Source organism: Pseudopipra pipra, chromosome 8 (assembly GCF_036250125.1).
Source record: "Pseudopipra pipra isolate bDixPip1 chromosome 8, bDixPip1.hap1, whole genome shotgun sequence".
Lineage (NCBI taxonomy): Eukaryota > Metazoa > Chordata > Aves > Passeriformes > Pipridae > Pseudopipra > Pseudopipra pipra.
Window position 1 is genome coordinate 24,669,940 of NC_087556.1, and position 19,108 is coordinate 24,689,047.

At 44.9% G+C, this 19,108-nt stretch overlaps 1 protein-coding gene and 1 long non-coding RNA gene across 2 annotated transcripts in view; one reads left to right on the forward strand and one right to left on the reverse strand.

The window, feature by feature from the left end:
* Positions 1 to 13,134: 13,134 nt before the first annotated feature.
* On the reverse strand, positions 13,135 to 15,201 carry LOC135418195 (uncharacterized). The gene is made up of 2 exons (XR_010432334.1): positions 15,089 to 15,201; positions 13,135 to 14,091 (listed from the first exon to the last, which is right to left on the reverse strand). It is a non-coding gene; the product is annotated as an uncharacterized LOC135418195 (long non-coding RNA).
* NEURL1 (neuralized E3 ubiquitin protein ligase 1) overlaps positions 15,124 to 19,108 on the forward strand; it is a 151,629-nt gene continuing 147,644 nt past the window's right edge. The window contains exon 1 of the mRNA XM_064663225.1: positions 15,124 to 15,568. Coding sequence (XP_064519295.1) covers positions 15,139 to 15,568 — 430 coding nt within the window. The 5' untranslated portion in view covers positions 15,124 to 15,138. The remainder of the gene's footprint in view (positions 15,569 to 19,108) is intronic.

The window sequence follows — 19,108 nt, forward strand, 5'->3', positions numbered from 1 at the left end:
CTACCAGGTTGAAACTGAGCTTTATTTTCTATGACCTTTTTCAGACAATTTCAGTCCTCCATTGGTATGTGAGGGCAGTGGTGCAATATCACTGCCTTCATCTCCAAACCTGTCAGAGGATTTTACCCCTCACTGCCTGGAAATCTTTCAGCATCTTCAGTGATCACAGCAGAAGTTAACTTCTGTTTCAACTGCTTGTGAAGAAGGAAATATACTGTATGCAGTATTTCCTGGTCACTGGCAGCAGAGAAAAATTACAGCTCTCTTGGCTCTGGGGGCAGGGACCACCTGAATCCATGATTCTGTGAATATGAGTACTTTTCCACAGCTGTGTACTCTGCCCAGGCTAAGCAAACAATGAGTAATGACCATTAAATGATTAATGAGATGCTAGCAAAAATAATGGCAGCATTGTGAAATGTAGTTTGTCTCCACTAATGATGTTCTCTGGAGGTTAGATACTCCTGTGTTCTGCCTTGTAACTTCATTAAAGCATCAACATGCAGCTGACTGCCGGTGAGAAAATATATGGCTTACTTATTGTTGTTCTTCTTAAGAACTCGTTATATATTGCTCTCCTGGCCATTAGCACTTTGCTTTCTGGCTTATGTAGAAGCCCCATTTTCTGATCTCTGCATTAGCCCAACCTTGATATAATTCACACCATTTCTGACTGAGATAGCTTTTTGCAAGGCCATTTATCTGCTTGGCTTGGAGCTGATGCTACAGTGACATCATTTGAGATGGAGTCTCTTCTCACCTTGAGAGTGAATTAAGAAATCCTGATCCCTTAATATCCCAGCTCAGTGATTTTTCAGCTTTTTTTGATTTGCTAATGCTCACATATCTACCAACAGAAGTGCAGGCACCAAAAGCAGATTTAAGATTGCTGAAATTTAACTAGCTTTTCTTGTGTATTTCATTTGTTTGTTTTATTTTAGTGGGGGTTTTTTGTTTGTTTTGGGTTTGTTTTGTTTTCTCAGACTCTTAAAATGAAGTTCCAGCCCTGGTGAGTTCACAGTTTAAAGGCCGAAAACCACAGATAAACTTTTCTTGAGATCAGTTTGTCTTCAGTTTGCAGAGATGTCACAGAGACTGTTTAGGTGTTTAAAAGGAAATGGAAGTTAAATGACGAAACACATCTCAGTGCCATGACCCTGGGTCTCTGCAGCCATTGGGATTTGGGACTAACACAGTCCTTGTCCAGTGTGAGTACTCGAGGAAGCAGACCATATCCTTCAATAGCTGGATTCACGGCTTTTAACTCAAAATGTTTGTCTGTGCTGTGGTGTTAGTTCACCAAACCCCCTCAGGTAAGTCACATCAAAAAACTGATTCCACTACCTATTTTTTGTCGCTGTGCAGAGATGCTTCTGGTCAGTAGGTGCACTAGCACTTGACTTGTAGGTGCTGGCTGCCAGGGCTCAAATCCCAAGCACAGGTTAGTTTACTGTCACTCTTCTCCTGGCTGTTTTGTTGAAATGACTGTAGCATAATAAAAACCTGGTTTAATACAACCATAGGGAATATGGCTTTATAAAATAACCTGCTGATTATGTCTTCATATCTCATTACAAGCTTTTTCCATGTTGACAGTCAAGAACATATGTCATATATGAAGTCAACTTTCTGTTAACTCTTGCCAGCAATTCAGGCAGCAACCATTTGGGGTACTGGATAAGGACTCTTGAATTTTCAAGATGTAATCCACAGCATAGACTTCTTAGAACACTCCTATAGCTACAGATACATTGTTATAACATGAATCTACCTGCACTGACTGTGATCCTGGTTGAATTTGGTACTGGGATGCACAAACAATGATGTATGCGTTCCCTAGAGACAAACTGATTACAAATTGATTAATGTCACAGATCTTTTGTGAGGAGTGATCCTATGTTTCTCTAACTTACATGTTGAGAATGCAAAAAAGTTGTAAAGATAGAAAGGGAAATTTATTGGGAAATTTCCTTTTTTTCCCCCAGTAATTTTTTTTTTCACTCGAGGTATTAAGCACAGCTGACTGCATCTTCCAGTCAGACATAGGGTTATGAAGAAGCAGCATCCCAGTATTACTGCTGTATACTCCAGTGCAGGGGCTTTAAAACTGGGGCAGCGAGGACCTTCCACCTGGAGGAACTAGAACGGGGGGAAGGAAGCAGAGCAAAAGCCTCGAAACGGTGTGAAAACAGCTTTTCTTGGTGCCACACAAACTGATGCAGCGGTGCTAAGCAGCGCGTTTAAGAGCGAGCTGGTGTCCTTATGCTTAACTTGCAGAGGGACCCGTCACCACCGAGCGGTGCTGCGGCTCCTCCGGGCGCTGCCTTCAACGCGCCCGCCGCCTTCCGTCAGTCCGCCTGTCCGCCTGTCCGCCTGTCCGTCCCATCGTACTCAGAGGCAAGAGGGAGATTTTTTGGGAGTGCAGAGCATCCCTGGAAGTGGTGCCAGGAGGATCAGCACTGCCGTGGTGTGCTCAGTTGTCAGAAGTCCCACTGCATCGATGTGATGCTGGAGGTTGGAGCACATGCATAGGTGTCACTTGGAATGCTTGGGCTCATCTCATATATCTCTACTACAAATCTTTATGAACTTTTAGTAGACATCAGGCATTTTCTGGGCTGAAAATGTGGTAGAGCATTGTTGAGTCTTTCTTATATGGTGCAAATAAACTGCAGAGGTAACTGAGAGTGAACTAATCCCACTGGCAGAGATGGGTGGTGGTCAGGGTCTGCTCCTGTCTGCTGAAAACCATAGAAGGGACTCATAAGGGTTATGGAGTGGAGGTCCCTGCTCCTCACAGGACTACCTAAAACTAAACCATGTGTCTAAGAGCATTATCTTGATGGTCCTTGAACTCTGGCAGGCTTGGTGCCATGACCATTTCTCTAAGGTGTCAGTTCCAGTGACTGACAACCCTCTCAGTAAAGAACCTTTTCCTAATGTCCAGTCTGAACTTCCTTGAGATCTACTTCCAGGTATAGCTGGAAATACAGAGATAAGCATCAAATAAAACTAGTTACCATGGAGATTTTTTTGTGGACCTTGAGAAAGATTTGCAAAGGTCAAAAAGAACACAAAAATCAGAATGGAATCCATGAAGCAGAGTTTCCCAAGAAAAGTCAGGTATGCATGAAATCATAACCAAAACACTACAGATGTTTTCTTGTTATGAGAAAACATAATCTCTCTCTACAGGGGTTAAAATTAATCTTGTGATTAATTCCTTGATGCTGTGAAGTGGGAGATTTACTCTTTGAGTGCCTTATGTAGTTATTTATTCTCACGTACAGTGATGGTTAAAAACCCCTCCCTCCGACAGAAAGATGTGCATGCAGAGAGGCATGAGGTCTGCTTTGCAGAGGTGTAAACCACCACATATATCAGTATTAAAACTGGTCAGGGTTTGGATTTGGGTTTATCTCAGGTTTCTTTCAGACATCAGTGCTAATCTGAGGCAAGTTTGCCCCAGAGTGAGTCAAAGAAAACCCAGCTCATTGTGGCATTTCTCTGCAAAATGCCCCCAAACAGCATCTCTTTCTCATCAGAAGCCTGCAGTCACATCGTTTGACAGCCCCCTTTGCCAGCCATCCTGGCTCCTAGCATTGCAGTCACAGAGATGAAGCCTCAGCCGCTCCTCATCCGAGCAGACACAGCCCTGCATGGGCGGCAGCTGCAGCCGCCGTGGCCGCTGTCACCCGGGATGGAGCCCACGCGGGAAGGGCTGAGTGGCTCTGACATCTCTCTACCCCTGGCTGCTGCTGCTTTTCCAAAAGCCTTTTCTTCCAGATAAAAATCTATCTTGTTTTACAGACTGCTGTGGTGCAGAGTGCCTCAGCTGCAGAACGGCTGTCTTTTTAGGCAGTTAACTCAAGAGCAGCGATAACAGGATTGTTTAGAAACTGTGAAGAGGAGATTTTAATAATCTAGGCAAATATTAACATTTTCTCTCCTAGCTCTTCTCCTTACCTGCTAGAAAGGAGCTTTTCCAAGCATGTTAAATTTTATGGAAGTTGTGAGAGCCTGTTACCCATGTATATGTACACACACACACACACACACACTACTGTCCGGTCATCAGTTTCTCTGCAGAGAAACTTAGGTGACCTCCAATCCTAAGTAAAATACATGCTCTGATATAAAAATACCATTTCATTTTCCTACTGATGCCAGGGCCAACTGACCTAAAATACACATCTTTGAAGCATTTAAAACTTGATGCTTCACAGTAGCTGCAATTCATCTTCCAGCAAAATTAAGTCCTGTTTCACAAGATTGGCTTGTCATCTGCTCTTGACTTTATCTGTGTTTATAACCCACCTTCTCACATCATTAATCTTCTTCTCTGTGTATATTTATATTTATATGGTGTTGGGTGTCTCTAGAATGCTGTGAACGTAAATGAAGTTATCTGACTGGCAATTCTGACTGTCTCACAGGAAAATACCAGCCTGCCTTAACTTCTCAGGGGGGGTCTCTTCCTTTCACCAGCAGCAGACGTTCTCTGTGATGACAAGTGACTTGTGGATGATCCCTGTGGCAGATTTCATCTATGCTTGGCCATTATAAATGGGAAATGAACAAATCCTAGAAATTTCAGGATGTTCAGACTAGAAGGTACAGTTTCCTCTGCTCAACTCTTCTTTCTTCTCTCTCACACAATCTGACTTTGGAGCTTATCTCTTAGCCTAAAAACTTCAGAGCTTGAGCTCTAACACCGAATCAGAGGGAAGATTGGAAGAAGAGGTGTCTGCAGGTTTATTGCTGCATTGCTGAGCTGTCATGTTTGTACTTGCTGTCACCAGGTACATAATCATGAGGAGTAATTCATGCATTTTAGAAGAGGCAATTTCAAGAGAGCAAAAAGCTTCATCCAAAGCAGCAGGTAATCTTATAGAAACTGTGTGGTGAAACCAACCAACCATTCCAGCTGCACCACCATCATCACCATCCACCTTCTGCCAAACTCTTGTAAACAGTTAAGGACAAAAACATGCCATCATCAGATACAGATGTTTCATGACAAAACAGACTCTGCCCTCTCAGTCCTCTCAGACCACAAAATACCTTCGAAAGACAAGATTATGGACTGCAATTTATAACTTTACTTAATACTAACAATCATGGATTCAGCAGAAATGGTCATTTAAGGTACATTGCAATTTTCCATACTTTCTGTCCCTAGCTAAATCCTTGTGGTCCCACAGGCAGTAAGTAATTACCTGCAGTGCCTTGTGTTCTGCAGAGGATAATCATCTTCTCATGCTGCCTTTGGTAAAATCCTGTCTCTGCCTAATCACTCCTGCCTTTCTGAAGAAAATAGCTAGAATCACAATGTGTGGGATGATAGGATCCTGTGGCACCCTGATAGCCACCCCTCTGCTCCTTTAGGTTTATCTGCAGTAACGGGGCTCTGGGTATGGGCCTTTTCTGAGAGCTCTGAATGCCTCTGAACTGTCCTGTGTTAAATCTCCTGGGAAATTTGGTGTCTTGACTTTGGTACTACACACAGCGCTAAATGTGCTGTTGTAAACTAATCCCTGTCCCCTCATCAAGACTTCTCATGGGCAGATCCCCTCCCCCACCACCTTGCCTCTTCCCTTGCCTTCTCTGTAAGTGGAGCATATCCCTTGGAGCTATTTCTTGTCTTTAAACCTCATTACATTTTCACTTTTGTTTAGTAGATGGCAGTTCATCTCTGCAAAATAACATGCTGTAGTGACTCTGAGGGGCATTACAGAAAACATTTGAGGTCAATGTCAGAAACAACAATGAAGTGACAGCATAGGTGAGGGAGGAGCTTCAAGAGAACTGATCCCTCCCTGGCTTGGTCTCAACCAGAGTCCTCAGCAGTTAATGGCTGAGCAGGTTTCTTGCAGCCAACTTCCCAGCCATGAAGCAGCACCTTCAGTTTCTGGTATTCACCTCCACTTTCCCAGCTCTCTTCATCTGGCCTCTCCGGATTCATTGTCAAGAATCACTCTTTCTCCTTAGGAGTAAATCATCTCTGTGTGATTGAAGATGATTTTGGGGGGAACCAAGCCAGTACACAGTGGCCACAGAACAACCACAAACTGGCTTAGCTGCCCTTGGTTACAAGCAGCACCCAGATCTGACTTCGCTTGGGTGTTTGCTGGCTTACAGCCACGGCTTTCCACGCTGTGCAGTGGAGCAGAACGGTGAAGCCATATAAGTGTAAGGCAGGGATTGTATTTTGGGCTATGTCAGATTATCAAATTCTCAATCTCTGAATCTGGCATAATCATTGTTTTATTGTCTGTGTCCTCTTCTAGCTAGAAGTGCACTCTGGGAGTAGACAGAAGCATTGTAAACCCAGCTCTTGCTATCCAATTCCTTCCTAAAATGAGTGTAGATTCCATCTTAAATGTTTTTGACTACTGCAAAGATAGAGATGGTGAAGAAAAGGACTGTAAGAATTATATAATAGCAAAAGCCTTGGCAATTGGCCTTAACTACTAGTAAGGCTGTAACTAGGGCCATGTTCCATTTGTGCAGAAGGATGAATGATGGAACTACAATTCATAAGTATTTACTTTGCCTTTCGGATCAAACAGAAAAACATCTAACAAGCTCCACTGACATGGACTTGCAACTCAGCAAATTCAGACTGGAAGGGAGTTGTAAGTTTTCAACAGTCAGTCATTAAAACACTGCAAAAATTACCCTATTAATGTACTAGCTTCTCCTTTGCTTGCAGTCTTAAAATTAAAGGGAAGTTGGTTCCCTAAATGTCTCAGAGACACTGAAAATATTGTCAGTAATTCCTAGGCAGAGATGCCAAATCTCCTTTAGAATCTAGGAACATGTTCATCAGTAAATGAAAGCTGAAAATCTATATCTGCTTGTGAAGTGAGTAATGATGGGTGCTGCTCAGTATTAGGCTATAATGCTGCCTGCAGGATTTTGGTGACAGTATGATCCATGAGAGTGGTGCAGTTTGAATTGGAGTATTTATTCATATGGAAAGGGAGTGTTTAGTCCTTATGTTCCCATTTACCAGAGCCCAGTGACAGTACCTGATTTCATATTGTGATCTGTTGTGCAGACTGGAAATTTTGAGAAAAGAACAGATCTGTCAGCAAGATTATTTAAATAAGCACTGTTGGGGACTTGTGCTCTCCCCTGTTCCTCCCTGGTTCAGTTGTGCATTTCAAGAGAACAATTTTAAAACTTATGGTAGCTGATCCCAGCTGTTAAACCAAAATTAAGGCTAATATTTGTCTGTGGGGTTAATTCTCACTGCTGGGACCAGATTGCACCCTCGGAAAAAGAAATAATTGCATCTGTTTGCTGAATTCAGCAGTCTGTGAATATTCTCCTGGTGGGAAGTGCTCCCCATCTTGATGCACTACAAATTATCTTTGAGAGTCAACAGGGCTTTATGATACCAAACTTGACATTTCTGAGTTTCTGCTGGCTCCCACCACTTACATCAAGGAGCAAAGAAGAGAAATGCTGACTTCAGATGCTACCAGCAGGCTGCACATCCAGCACCACCAGCAGGACTATGTAGACTGGGTAGAGAAGGTTATTGCTGCAGTTTCCAGGTCATCCTTTTGAGGTTCAGCCAACTTCAAGGCAATCTGCTTGGGATTCCCTGTGTGGACCAGGAGGGAATTAATGAGCAGCCTCAGCCTATCTGGGGACCCCCGAAGGTGCTGTTCACCTCCAGGGACTACACAGAGACTGATCAACTTGGGTGGGAGCTTGTCAGGAGGACAAGTACTGAACACATCCTGTTTATGTGACCAGTCTAAGGCTGAGTCTGATGTGGGAAGTCTCTCTTGTTTGTCTGGCTGTTTGGTACCACTTTTTTCGTTCTGCATGGTGATGTTGGCTGTTGGCTGTGTGTGGGCTCTGCAGACTGTGGAAGACTGGGAAATCAAAAACCAGACTTTGCTTTTTGCTTTAAGTTTATTTGGAGTTTATAAACCTTGGAAACTGTGGAGAGGCACTGCTATCCTGGAACCAGAAGGGGAAAGGTTGAGGGATCTGGATAGGAATAGGATTAGGTCAGTCCGTCACCATGCCAGCAGTGGGGTCAGGGGCTGTCAGTAGCCCTTCCAGGGAGGAATGTGTTGAGGGGGAAGAGGAGCTGGACCAAAATGCTGTTTAAACATTCTCAGTCCTCATGTGCAATATGGTTGGGAAATACTACCGTAAAATAACTCCATCTGTAGGTAAAACATATATAGGGTCAAGACAGTACCTTGACAGTTGACTACTGACCAGTATACCAAAGCTGTTGGATGCCTTCCTTTTGATAATCTAAACCACCATTTTAGCTACTGAGAATGTCAAACACATTTAGAGGTACAGACTAACATACTTAACACATTTCACCTTTCTCTAACTCATTACATTTAGTAAATATTTAGGTTTTTTTCCCAATATTTCTCAAGCATGCTGACTTCTCATCTTGATGTAAAGTTGGCTTGCAGTGACCCAATTAGAAATCTGGGCACCTCCAGTGTTAATTTCAGCAGCAAATTTAATTAAGAGCAAATATTTAGATGCAGAAATAGAATATGAGGTTGGCACTGGCATCTGTCATCAAAGCCTCCTTAAACTTAAACCCATTTAGATCTGGAAAGAATGTGGGATATTCTTTAGAAGGCAAACATGCCTCAGACTCTATGTTCTGCCACAGCACGCTGCCTGCCACCTCAGTCTCAATATCCACCACCCTGACAGAGATGTGAAAGTGAGATTGAAGGAAAGGTCCATTGTCTAAAAAAAGGTTTCAAGGGAGAAATGACCCAGAAGAAAAGTGAATGGGAACAAAAAACCCAGCAACACTGGTGAATCTATGGAGGTGGCAAATTCACTGTAATGTACAAGGGAGAAATGTCTGGCTGATATTGCTGGAAGTAGGGGTTCAGGCTGTCTAACAGCCGGTGAAACTCCAAAGGGAAGATCAAAGGCTTGACTATTAGCTGTGCTAAATTCCTGTTAGATTTCTCTTGTAGATCAAAGGACCCTTTAAATAGGGAGGAGCTGATTCCCCTGGAAATATCTTCTGGTCATTACTGGCGTTTCATGCAAGCCCCAGCTTAGTGGTGAGATTTGGGCTACTGGGATAGGGCACAAATGTGCTCCTTGAAGCTTTCTACTATGGAAGGAAGCAACTTTGGGGTTGCTCTAATCTACACTTGGGGTTCAACAGGTCCCACTGAGTTCCCCAGTGTGAGTAGCACAATACACTTGAATTAAAATGGACTTAAACTCTCCTCACCGAAGTATTGCAAGAGTTTAACTGTTATTTGTATGTCAGAGCTCAACAAATGTGACCAGTATATGTGGAAAAAATTCTTATTTTCTAACCACCCTCTTTATTCTCTCCTGTTTTTTTTTTTGTCTTCAGATGATTGACTTTGAGCATAGTTCATAACAAATACATAAGTAGCACTTTGAAAATTGCTAAAAAAAGTAAAAGCTCTCAAGCTTCTGCTTGTCAGCACAGGGGTCGGACCCTCACTGTGACCTCTGTTGCATAAACAGACTGACATTGTTCATTAAAATGGAACTTCCCAAAGGAATTGATTGTTCAAAGGAAGCGATTCTCTTACTTTTCCTCCTTTTCTTGCTCTTTCATGTGATACAGTTATTGGATGTATTTCACACAAGCAGTTTCAGAGAGAATGTAGCAACCAACTGAAAGAAATGGAAAGTCAATATAATGGCATGTTTACAGCTGGATCTGGTTCTGGAAAACCTTAATCTCTCAGGGGAAGACACTACACGATGCAAAGCATGGAAGTTCGAGTTAGCAAACTTACAGCAGGACACTGGACACATTTTTAACTGTGAGGTCAATTGTTGTTGCATTGAGTTCTCTTGTGTATGAGATCTCTGCTATTGCACAGAGGTAACAAGCAAGAGGAACCTGTCAGGTCGCACAAGCATCAATCCAGGAGAATAATTTTTCCAGCAGACTCCAGGATGGGTATCTGTGTACATACATGGCACTCAAGTGTCATGTAAGTACTGCTGCGGTTTTGCCTTTAAGGTCAGGCAGCAGCTTCTGCTCTCATGCAAATCCATTGCTGATGAATGGGAGAAGTACAAACGTAAAGGTCAGAAAATAAACAGAATAAATCTGAAACATCAAGACAGCTGTACAAAACATTTTTTCCCAGTCTGCACACTTTAAAGTCAGTGTGTCATGACAGATGGACACCTTTTTCCTGTCCCACTCATATAAAACAAGTATTTACATTTCTTACAAAACAGGTGACCTAGGATTTAGTTTTCTCAGGGAAGGAACACCAAATTGGATGGTCACCTGTCATGGTGACTTGTTGACTACTGTCTAAGACTAAGCATTTTATAAATGTTCATGATGCTTTAAATCTACAGATCTTTTCTCCTTTCTTCACTTTAACCTAATATTTCTAGAAGTATCTTTGCAGAATCTGTTGATTGCTGCTGTGAAATCTGTTGGCCTGTTAGATACAGAAACCCATAGGAAAGGTGTTCACCTATGACTGAAAACGGACCCTTGTCATCCTGTCCTATTTTAATTCATAATGCTGAATTTGCTTCTCTTCCATCTCAGTCTTATATCCAACTCTACCTTGGTTGCAGAGGTGACAGCAATGGAAGCAAACCCTTCTGAGTGGCTGCAGGGCATTTCATTTTTGGGTGATGCATGCCACATCAAGAATGCCATTGTCATTCTGGCAATTAAAAATACATAAATTAGGAGATTAGCCCAACAATTAGGTGCAGTGAATATCTCCCAGATGATCTTTTCTCCCTGCAGCATGCAGATCTGTTCATTTCATAGATAGGTGTGTCTTTTTCTTCCACATCTGTTGAAGTTCTGATGCCAGGTATTTAATTACAGCAAATCAAGCAACTTGAGATCCTTCTTCAATATATAAGGCAAAGAATTAGGTTAATGGGTACGTGAAATCAGCAGGGCCCAGTGGATGAAACCTTGCTCTGGAAGGGACATATGGCATATTCCCATCCTCAGTCCCTTTGCTGCTTTAAGTGCCACATATACCAAATCAGCTTGTTCCCTCAGTGTCTCCATCTGGAGATAGAGGAAAACAGGAAGAATGAGGAAAGCATTCGCTACTTTGGATTATTGAGATTGATGTTCATAAGGTGTCTAATAGGTCAGGCCATCATAAGTCCAATTTCTTAGCATACTCATTCATATGTGTATCAGTGAGCGGTCCAGGCTGCTGGACCCCATCAGTGCCAAAGCCAAAAGGACCAGGCTAGTGTCCACTTACTGCCTTGTGTTTTATCCTGTGACACTTATTCCCTGGATCACACCTCCTACTCTGAGCATCCTCTCAGGATGTAAATTCTGACATGTGTTTGCCCACATCTCAGGCAATGGTAGCTCACGCTTCATGTTCTTGTGATTCTTCATAATTATATCGTGTTCGCGGTTACCTGATTTCTTGTGTAACCCCCTGAGGGACGATGTACCTAGAAAGCACAAACACAGCCTTCGCAAGAGCAATTTTTAACTACGTTTGCTTTATTGCTGCACAGTACTTCAGAGTTCATGATCTTTGCAAAATACCCAGAGTCCTTAGATGCAAATGCACTCATACGGTCTTGCTCTCTTGGCAGTCTGAAAGCATCTCTGTGTACCAAACCTTGCAGTCTGCCCAGCCATCACCCAGCAAGCTCTTTTTGCACATAGACCCTCCCCTCCAGCTGTCTCAGAAATCCTCCTCCAGATCCCATCTCTCTCCTCTTCCACATATGCCTGAGCTGAACAGCTGGAGCTTATCCTTGCACCCAGCTTTTGGGTAGAGAATTGATGGGTGGTTTCTTGACTTAAGGCAGTGGATGTTGTTCCATGAGCAGATGTGACTGTTCAGTGCCTTTCTCCTTGTGTTTGCTCATAATGATAATTCTGATGTTAGAACTTTTCCTGGAGCTGATAATAACTTCAGATGAAGTTCATGGAGAGGCTGCATTTTCTCTGCTGACTTCTAAACATAAAGTACAAATTGGTAGGCAGGTGCCCATGCACAAATTCAGAAGGTGGAGAGGAGTTTTAACTGTTAGTGCAAACTCATCCTGCTCTGTCACACCACAAGCTCTGTACCAGACCCCCACTACCTGACAGGGTCAGTACCAAGAAATTGTATGTCCCTAATTAGCCAATTCAATTGATATCACTAATACTAAGAAAGAAGGAATTTCCTGACTTGATGGTGTGAAAGCCTTGCAGTTTTAGCAAGCTGTTTCAGTGTTCTCTGTTGCTAGAGCACAGGAAAAAGGCAAAACTCCAGCCAGAATCAGTGTGATCCTGTTTTGTCTATCAAGGGCCCCTGTGATCACAGAGCATATTTCTCACCCTGCTCAACATTTTTTTTCAGGAAGAGCTGACATAAGTTGGCAAGGACAGCAAGCAGCCCTTCCTTCTCACTCCTTCTCCAACCAGTGTCAGGAGCAAATTCAAGGACTCTTTGATAAAGTGAACCAAGATACGATCACAGCAAACCCTTGGTGCTGCTTTGCATTCTTCCCCACGGTGTGAACTGCAGGCTGCTGTGTCAGGCAAAGCAAAGCCCATCCCTATGGAAGCTGAACATGTTGCTAAAGCAGATCTATAAGGCTTCCTCCTTTCACTGATGTAACTATGTTTTACCTTGGTTTTCCAAGGTGAAAAGAGAGCTGGTTGAGCACATAATCCATCAGCCTTTGGGATATAGTTAAAAACACTATGGTACCAAAGTTAAAGTGGTGACTGGTGTCTAAAACTCAGAGAGGATTTGGTGGAAGCAGAAAACAGAAATTCCTTCTGGGAGCGGGTGTACCACGTGGTGAGCTATCACACAAGGTATAGTGAGCAGCGTGCATGATGCATGCGTGAGTGCCTGTCATTTAATGGATGACTGCACAGAAATGTTTCCTGTGATATTATATGGATGTCCCCTATGCCTCCAGTCCAAAATTCTGGTAGCTTTTCCTTTTACCATTTTATACCATGGAAACATGCCTCTTTCCATTATAAATTTGCCTTATGCTGACACCTCTTTCTGCCACATTAAACATGAAGTTTCCTTACTCGAGACCTCTTGCAATTCAAGGACAAACAGAGAGAGAGAGATTAGAGAAAAGGAATAGAGAAAGAACAGGTTTGTTTTTTGTTTGTTTGTTTGTTTGTTGAAGACAATTAGTTTCAGCAGGATGAAAGATACTGTATGATGAGGAGCAAGAGTTGCCCATCTAAGGGTCATTCCAGTCCTGTGTTTCTTTGTGGGTTCATTGTAATGAGCTGCCTGGAAATACAGTGTTCACAAAGGATATAAATAAAGATGTGACTCCGTCTCAATCTCTGGCTCACCTCAGCTCATGAGCTTCCTGCATGTGGAGGCAGCTGGTGGATTTATCATGGGGCTAAAGCAGGACCCAATACACTGGCAGCACTGAATACAGAAGGCTTGTTTTCAAGCAGGAGTTCAACCCCACACTACCATGGCAGCACTCTGACTGGTGTGGTCATCCCTTTCTACTTTTGAGACAATGAGAAAGGATGCAAAAACACAGTGCACATCTCAGCCATAATACAATTGAAGGCTGGGAAGGACAGTAATGAATCCTCGGCCTGGCCCCCTGCATCACACATCCCAAAAGAAATCATCATCTGGATTTCGGCATCAGATTTTGGTCGAGATTTTCAGTATTTCTCATCAAATCTTATTATTTAACCTCAGAAATAACCTTTCCCTTCACCTCTGAAAGTTAGGTACTTGAGTGGCTTCAGAGAACAGGTGGTCTCTTGGCTCACTGATTGGGGAAATTGCAGGAGTAATTGTTTTCAGGGTGAAAATGTTCATATGTGGTCCCTGACAGGATAGGTTTTTTCACATTTAATAGGAGGAAGGAAAGTGGAGGGTGAAGGTGAATGGATAGATGGACAAAATCGCCTTTTGGAAGTAAGCTGAATGTTACATTTTTGTTCAACAGAAGGAAAGAAAAAGACATTTTACAGCCTTGACATAGCTGAACAGCAGCTACCCTCAGCCTTCAGCATTCACTGAAGATGATTCACTGATTCACTCTAGATGAAGCTTGCAACCATGTCTCCAGAACCTGCAGAAAAAGAAAAAGGTAATGTAATTATGCAATAGACAACATCAGCTGTGGATTGATTTTACTGTGGTACCAATGGAACTCCTTCAGGACTTGGGTTGTGCCAATCACGGCAGAAATTCCCCTGTAGCCGAGGTGCTGCTGGGGTGAGGAAAAGGGGAACCTCACTACCCTGTATGGTCCTGGAGGCTTTCATGGAGCAACTCACTGGCCTGGGTGGCTCCATAATGGACAGGTAGTGGATAGGTGTGGTATTAACACAGGATCTTCTCTCTTAGGGCAAGAAAGTGAGCCATGTGGACCTGCCCTGTGCAGGTAGGAGTGAGTTTGTGTCTGCGGCACGGGTGTTCTTGAATATGGAGCTGTGCAGAGGCTCATCTCCGCACAGAGGGCTAAAGCCACACAGGGCAGTCCCAGTTTGTGTGGGATGTGTTTATGTTGCAGCAGTTTTCAGAAGCCATCTATGCAGGCAGTGCCCCATGCTGACCCTCCACCAGTATGAGCTCCTGACCCTTCATAGGAGATCTGCCAGCAAAGTGTTTTCCTTCACCCCGTTTCTCCCAACTCCACTACCCTGAGCTTGACTGGAGCTCCTCACTGCTTTAAGCCACTGGCATAAGTAAAGTAGGGTAGGCTGAGGACCAGTAAGGGATCTACTCGTCCCTCTGATTATCTGCCTGCTCATCCGCTTGCCCTAGGACAGGGCAAGGAGCTGCTTGCCCACCCACTTTGCTTTCCCGAGTGCTGCTCTGACATATTAGCATCCATGAGAATCCTAATTGCTTTAGGACAGTTGCATCCCAGCATAGCAGGTCTGGTTTGCTCTTGCATGATACAGATTCTTTGAAGGGCTTGAATTCTAGGGTTAGCCACGGATTTCTTTGCTGGGAGGGTGCTGGGCTGGCCCTGGGGAAGCCGGTTTAGGGCCAGCAGGTGTGAGGGAGGTCCAGCCCAGCATCGTCCCGGGGAGGCAACAGAGGGCAAAAATGTCCCTGACCCTGCGTCTGCCCCTCGGGATGTGTCGTCCTGGGCATCCGGACCGAGGTGATGCGGGGAGGGGTCGGGAGACTCTCCGCGTGCCCCCACCTGTCGCGCCAGCGGTGGCACATCTGGGCGGCGCGCGGCGGCGCGTCCCCCCCCGCGGGGGCGGCACATCTGTCTCCATGGCGACGGGGCGCGGCGGGGGGGCCGCGGAGCCACCGCCCCGCCCCGCCGCACCGAGCGGCCGCGGACCGAGCGCAGGGCGGCGGCGGCGCGGGGCGGGGGGCCCGGCGGGCGGGACCGCCGCTCTCGGAGCCCTCGGAGCGAGCGCTGCTCTCCGCCCTCGCCGCCGCAGCTCCCGGGACAGACCCCGCGCGGTGCCGCCCGGCCCGGCCCGGCTCGGATGCCGCCATGGGGAGCCGCTTCTCCAGCATCCCCGCGCTGCCCCGCGGCGGCCAGGGCCGCCTGCACCGCGCCCGCCACCACCGCCTCAAAGGTACGGCTCGGTCAGCGCCCCCGGCACCGCGGGCACCTCCGGCATCCCCGGCACCCTGAGCGTCCCCGTCAAGACGAGCACCCGCGGTATCCCCGGGCATCTGAGGCACCCGTGTAGCCCGGAGGGGGATGGGTGCTCCGGACATCCCGAGCTGGGATGGGCACCCAGGCAGGACACAGATCCCGAGTACCCCAGGGGTGCTTATAGTACCTTGAGTACCCCACCATGGACAGGCATTCCGGACACCTTGAGACAAGCTGGGCTCCCTGGACACCCCGGGGTGGGATGGCTCCATGCCTGCACCCCATGCCCTCTCGCGGTGTGAGCCCACTGCCATGCTCCCAGCGCTGTCGCTTCTTCCCCGGCAATGCCCCATGGGTGGCTGATCGGTACACAGGTCTTTCCAGGCAGCGTTGCCCCGGGAAAGCAAGGGACAACAAGTCAGAGGAGTTGGACCACCAGAGAATCCCCAAGTGTTTATTGGTGAATGAAGGCTTTGCTTTGGTGTTTATTCTGGGTGCCCCAGGAATGTGTGTGCATGGTACTGTCAGTCCTGTTTGGAGGAGGGCGGGCAGTATTTGGGGCTCCTTGTCCACCATATGTGGCTGTTCTGTTCCTCACAAGGATGAAATCCGTTTTCTGAAATCCTAGGGACCTTTGGGGACCAAATGGGATGGGTGTGAGTTCTGTAATGTGACTAGGAGAGGCTGCCCAAGATTTCTTCTATCCCTGCCCTTTTTAACCCCCTTTTGCCATAAGCTGGGAGGGTGGTAGCAGAAAGTAACCCATCGTTCATGAAAGGGATTTCCTTGGGCAGCAGGACACACCGTGTGTGTTCAACACTGCCTGGGTACCCTTCACTAAGCTCATTTTCACAGCCAAAGGCACTGGATGATGGGGAATAGCAGATGTCAGATATCTCTCTGTAAGCAGGGAATGAGGGAAGGTGCTGCTCCCACAGCCATTTCAGATCATAACTTGTTGCAGCTTCCCTTGTATGTTGCAGAATTTGCAGCCACCAGTGTGGAAAATGTGGATGGTGCTGTTCACCCTCATTGTTACTGAGCTTTTGGATAGTTCTTTGGCATAGTCTAGGGGAGTGGAAATGGTTAATGATGAGCTGGGGAACTGGTTGTTATACTGAAGGATTTTCTGATACTTGCATTATTCTTCTGTTACAACTCTCTGCTCCCTTCATCTGTAGGATGATGTTCCATGATTTGGAACAGTTGTGCAAACTGAGGGTGATTATATCATGGCTGTTTTAATGGCCATACACGGAGACATGAGGAATGCTCACTGCTCTGTCATGGGCAAAGCCAGTCAGAAACTCAGCCCAGGCAATGGCTCTGCTTAAAATTACACTTGCAAGGAGGGGGATACTGAACTCTAACCAGTGAACCATCATCCTCTATCAATGTAAACATGAAGGCACATGCAATGCTGTAATAGTTGGTATGCAATTGTAAACTGCCAGGAAGGATTTGTCTCTTTAAGAATCATGCTGTCAGCTGGAAGTCTTTATGGAGCAACCTTAAGCAGATAAGAATTTATAAACTGGAGCCAGAAGGGACACTGCTACTTAATCCATTATCAGTGGCTTATGTGAGATTTGAAGATGCTCTGTATGAATCACCTGATGTGGGGGGGGAGGATGGGAATTGTGTGTTAATGACACTCTGTTTCTTTATTTCTTCCTTTAATTTCCATTTTAACTAAATTTCTACCTGTGCTGAAGCAGCAAGTAGAAATGTTTTCAAGACTGTAATGCAGCAGAGCATTGAAATAATTTTTATTTGGAATAAAGACTGAACAAGGAATTGCCTTTGTTGTAAAAAACAAGCAACTGCCAGGGACAATATGTGCCTTTTCTGTCTTTTTTTGAAACCAGACTGCCTCAGGTCCTACATTTAAATGTGGAATAAACAAATCTGATTGCATTTGACAGGTTTCTGTAAAATGGACTCGAGGCATAGCAGCGAAAGTATGAATGTCACACAGTTTTGTTATATATCTGCCATTTAACATTTTGTAAAGTGTATTACGGTTGAAGGTCCCCAGTTGTTCTTCCTTCAGTGTCAGGCTCAGTGTTAGAGATACTGAACTTTGATAAGTTGGCCACCATCTAGTACTTTCTTCTGTGAAAATCTCTTACCTAACTTGGTGCCAAGGAGTGATTTGGGCTCATTCTTGCTAAAAAAAGAGCTATGATTGTGTTGTTTCCCAGGGTGGTCTGGGGACTTTGAACTGAGTCCCTGAACCTTACAAGTTCATCTTTGCTGTGTAAGCAGTAAGACCTCTGTACATGGTAGAGTTGTTGCCCATGTGAGGCAAATTTTTATGCCTTTCTGTGAATCCCGCTAAAAATGGTCACCTTTAGTTACATAAATCTTCTAAAGACCATGTGATACTTTTGGTGGTTAAAGGCATAACACAGAAATCTCACAAAAGCTGACATGGCTGGGAGAATACTTGCTTTGCTTTTGATGGTCATGCCTAAGGAGGAAAGCTCCCAGCTTGTTTCTCAGACTTCAGCTGCAGTTTTAAAACCAGGTAACTGAATTAGGCAGGTATTTTCTGAAGATTCCTGCATGAGTAAACCTGGAACCCTGGGCTGATTGATGATTTTAGAGTTGCCTTTTGAGTAGGGCAGTACTTTAAAAATCTGTTATGTCCAGCCCTTTGTAAAAGAAGTTCACATTGCTGTTCACTAGAAACCGCTACATGCAAGCACGCACTCACTCCAAAGCAGTATATCATGTCTATATTGTTAATCCAGATTTTGGTGCCACAGTTGTGCCTTCAGGCTTTGGCTGGTTTGCAGACAGTCAGTGGAAACAGAGATCCTCCAGGACCACAGCTGATCAGATGCCATGGTTCTGATGGAGCTGTTAAACTTGAAGTCCTGGACAGTGGTTGAAAGGAGGTTATCACTTGGTGATATCGTGGTGGGGAGGTTGAGGTGAGATTATTTTCAGCATTCCTGTGAGTATTTCCCTTCCCATAACCCAGATGTGGCTGTTTGTCGGGGGTGACGGAAGGTGATCCTTTGTGTACTTTCCTAATGCTGAGCAAAAGATTATGATTATCTGGTAACAATCTCCTTAATGATGTAGCCAGATAAACTCCAGGAAATTTTTGCTGTCCACCCTCTCTGAAATATGGTTTGTGATAACTATCAAACAAGGTGTGTATGGCTGTTTGGAGTGGAACCAAGTGGGAAAACTCCAGCAGTATCTAATCTCCTGTATTCTGAGATGAAAAGGATTGACCTTCGCACCAGTGGCTCTGGGTACTGTTTATTTACTTGTGTCAGGGCAGTCTGGCTTGAACTGTTCCGTCCAAGGAGACTTCTATTATTTCTCAAGACATACATCCCTGGTTCAACCCATCTCCCTGCCACAAGGTTCTTGCAAGATGGTTTATTCAATCTCCTCTCTTAACTCTTCTTTCTAACCCTGGTGTAGCTCGGTAAGTTCCCCTCCTTGCCTAGTGTTACCTTTTCCCAGTCTCTGGCTTTTGCTGAGTGCTGCTCAGTCT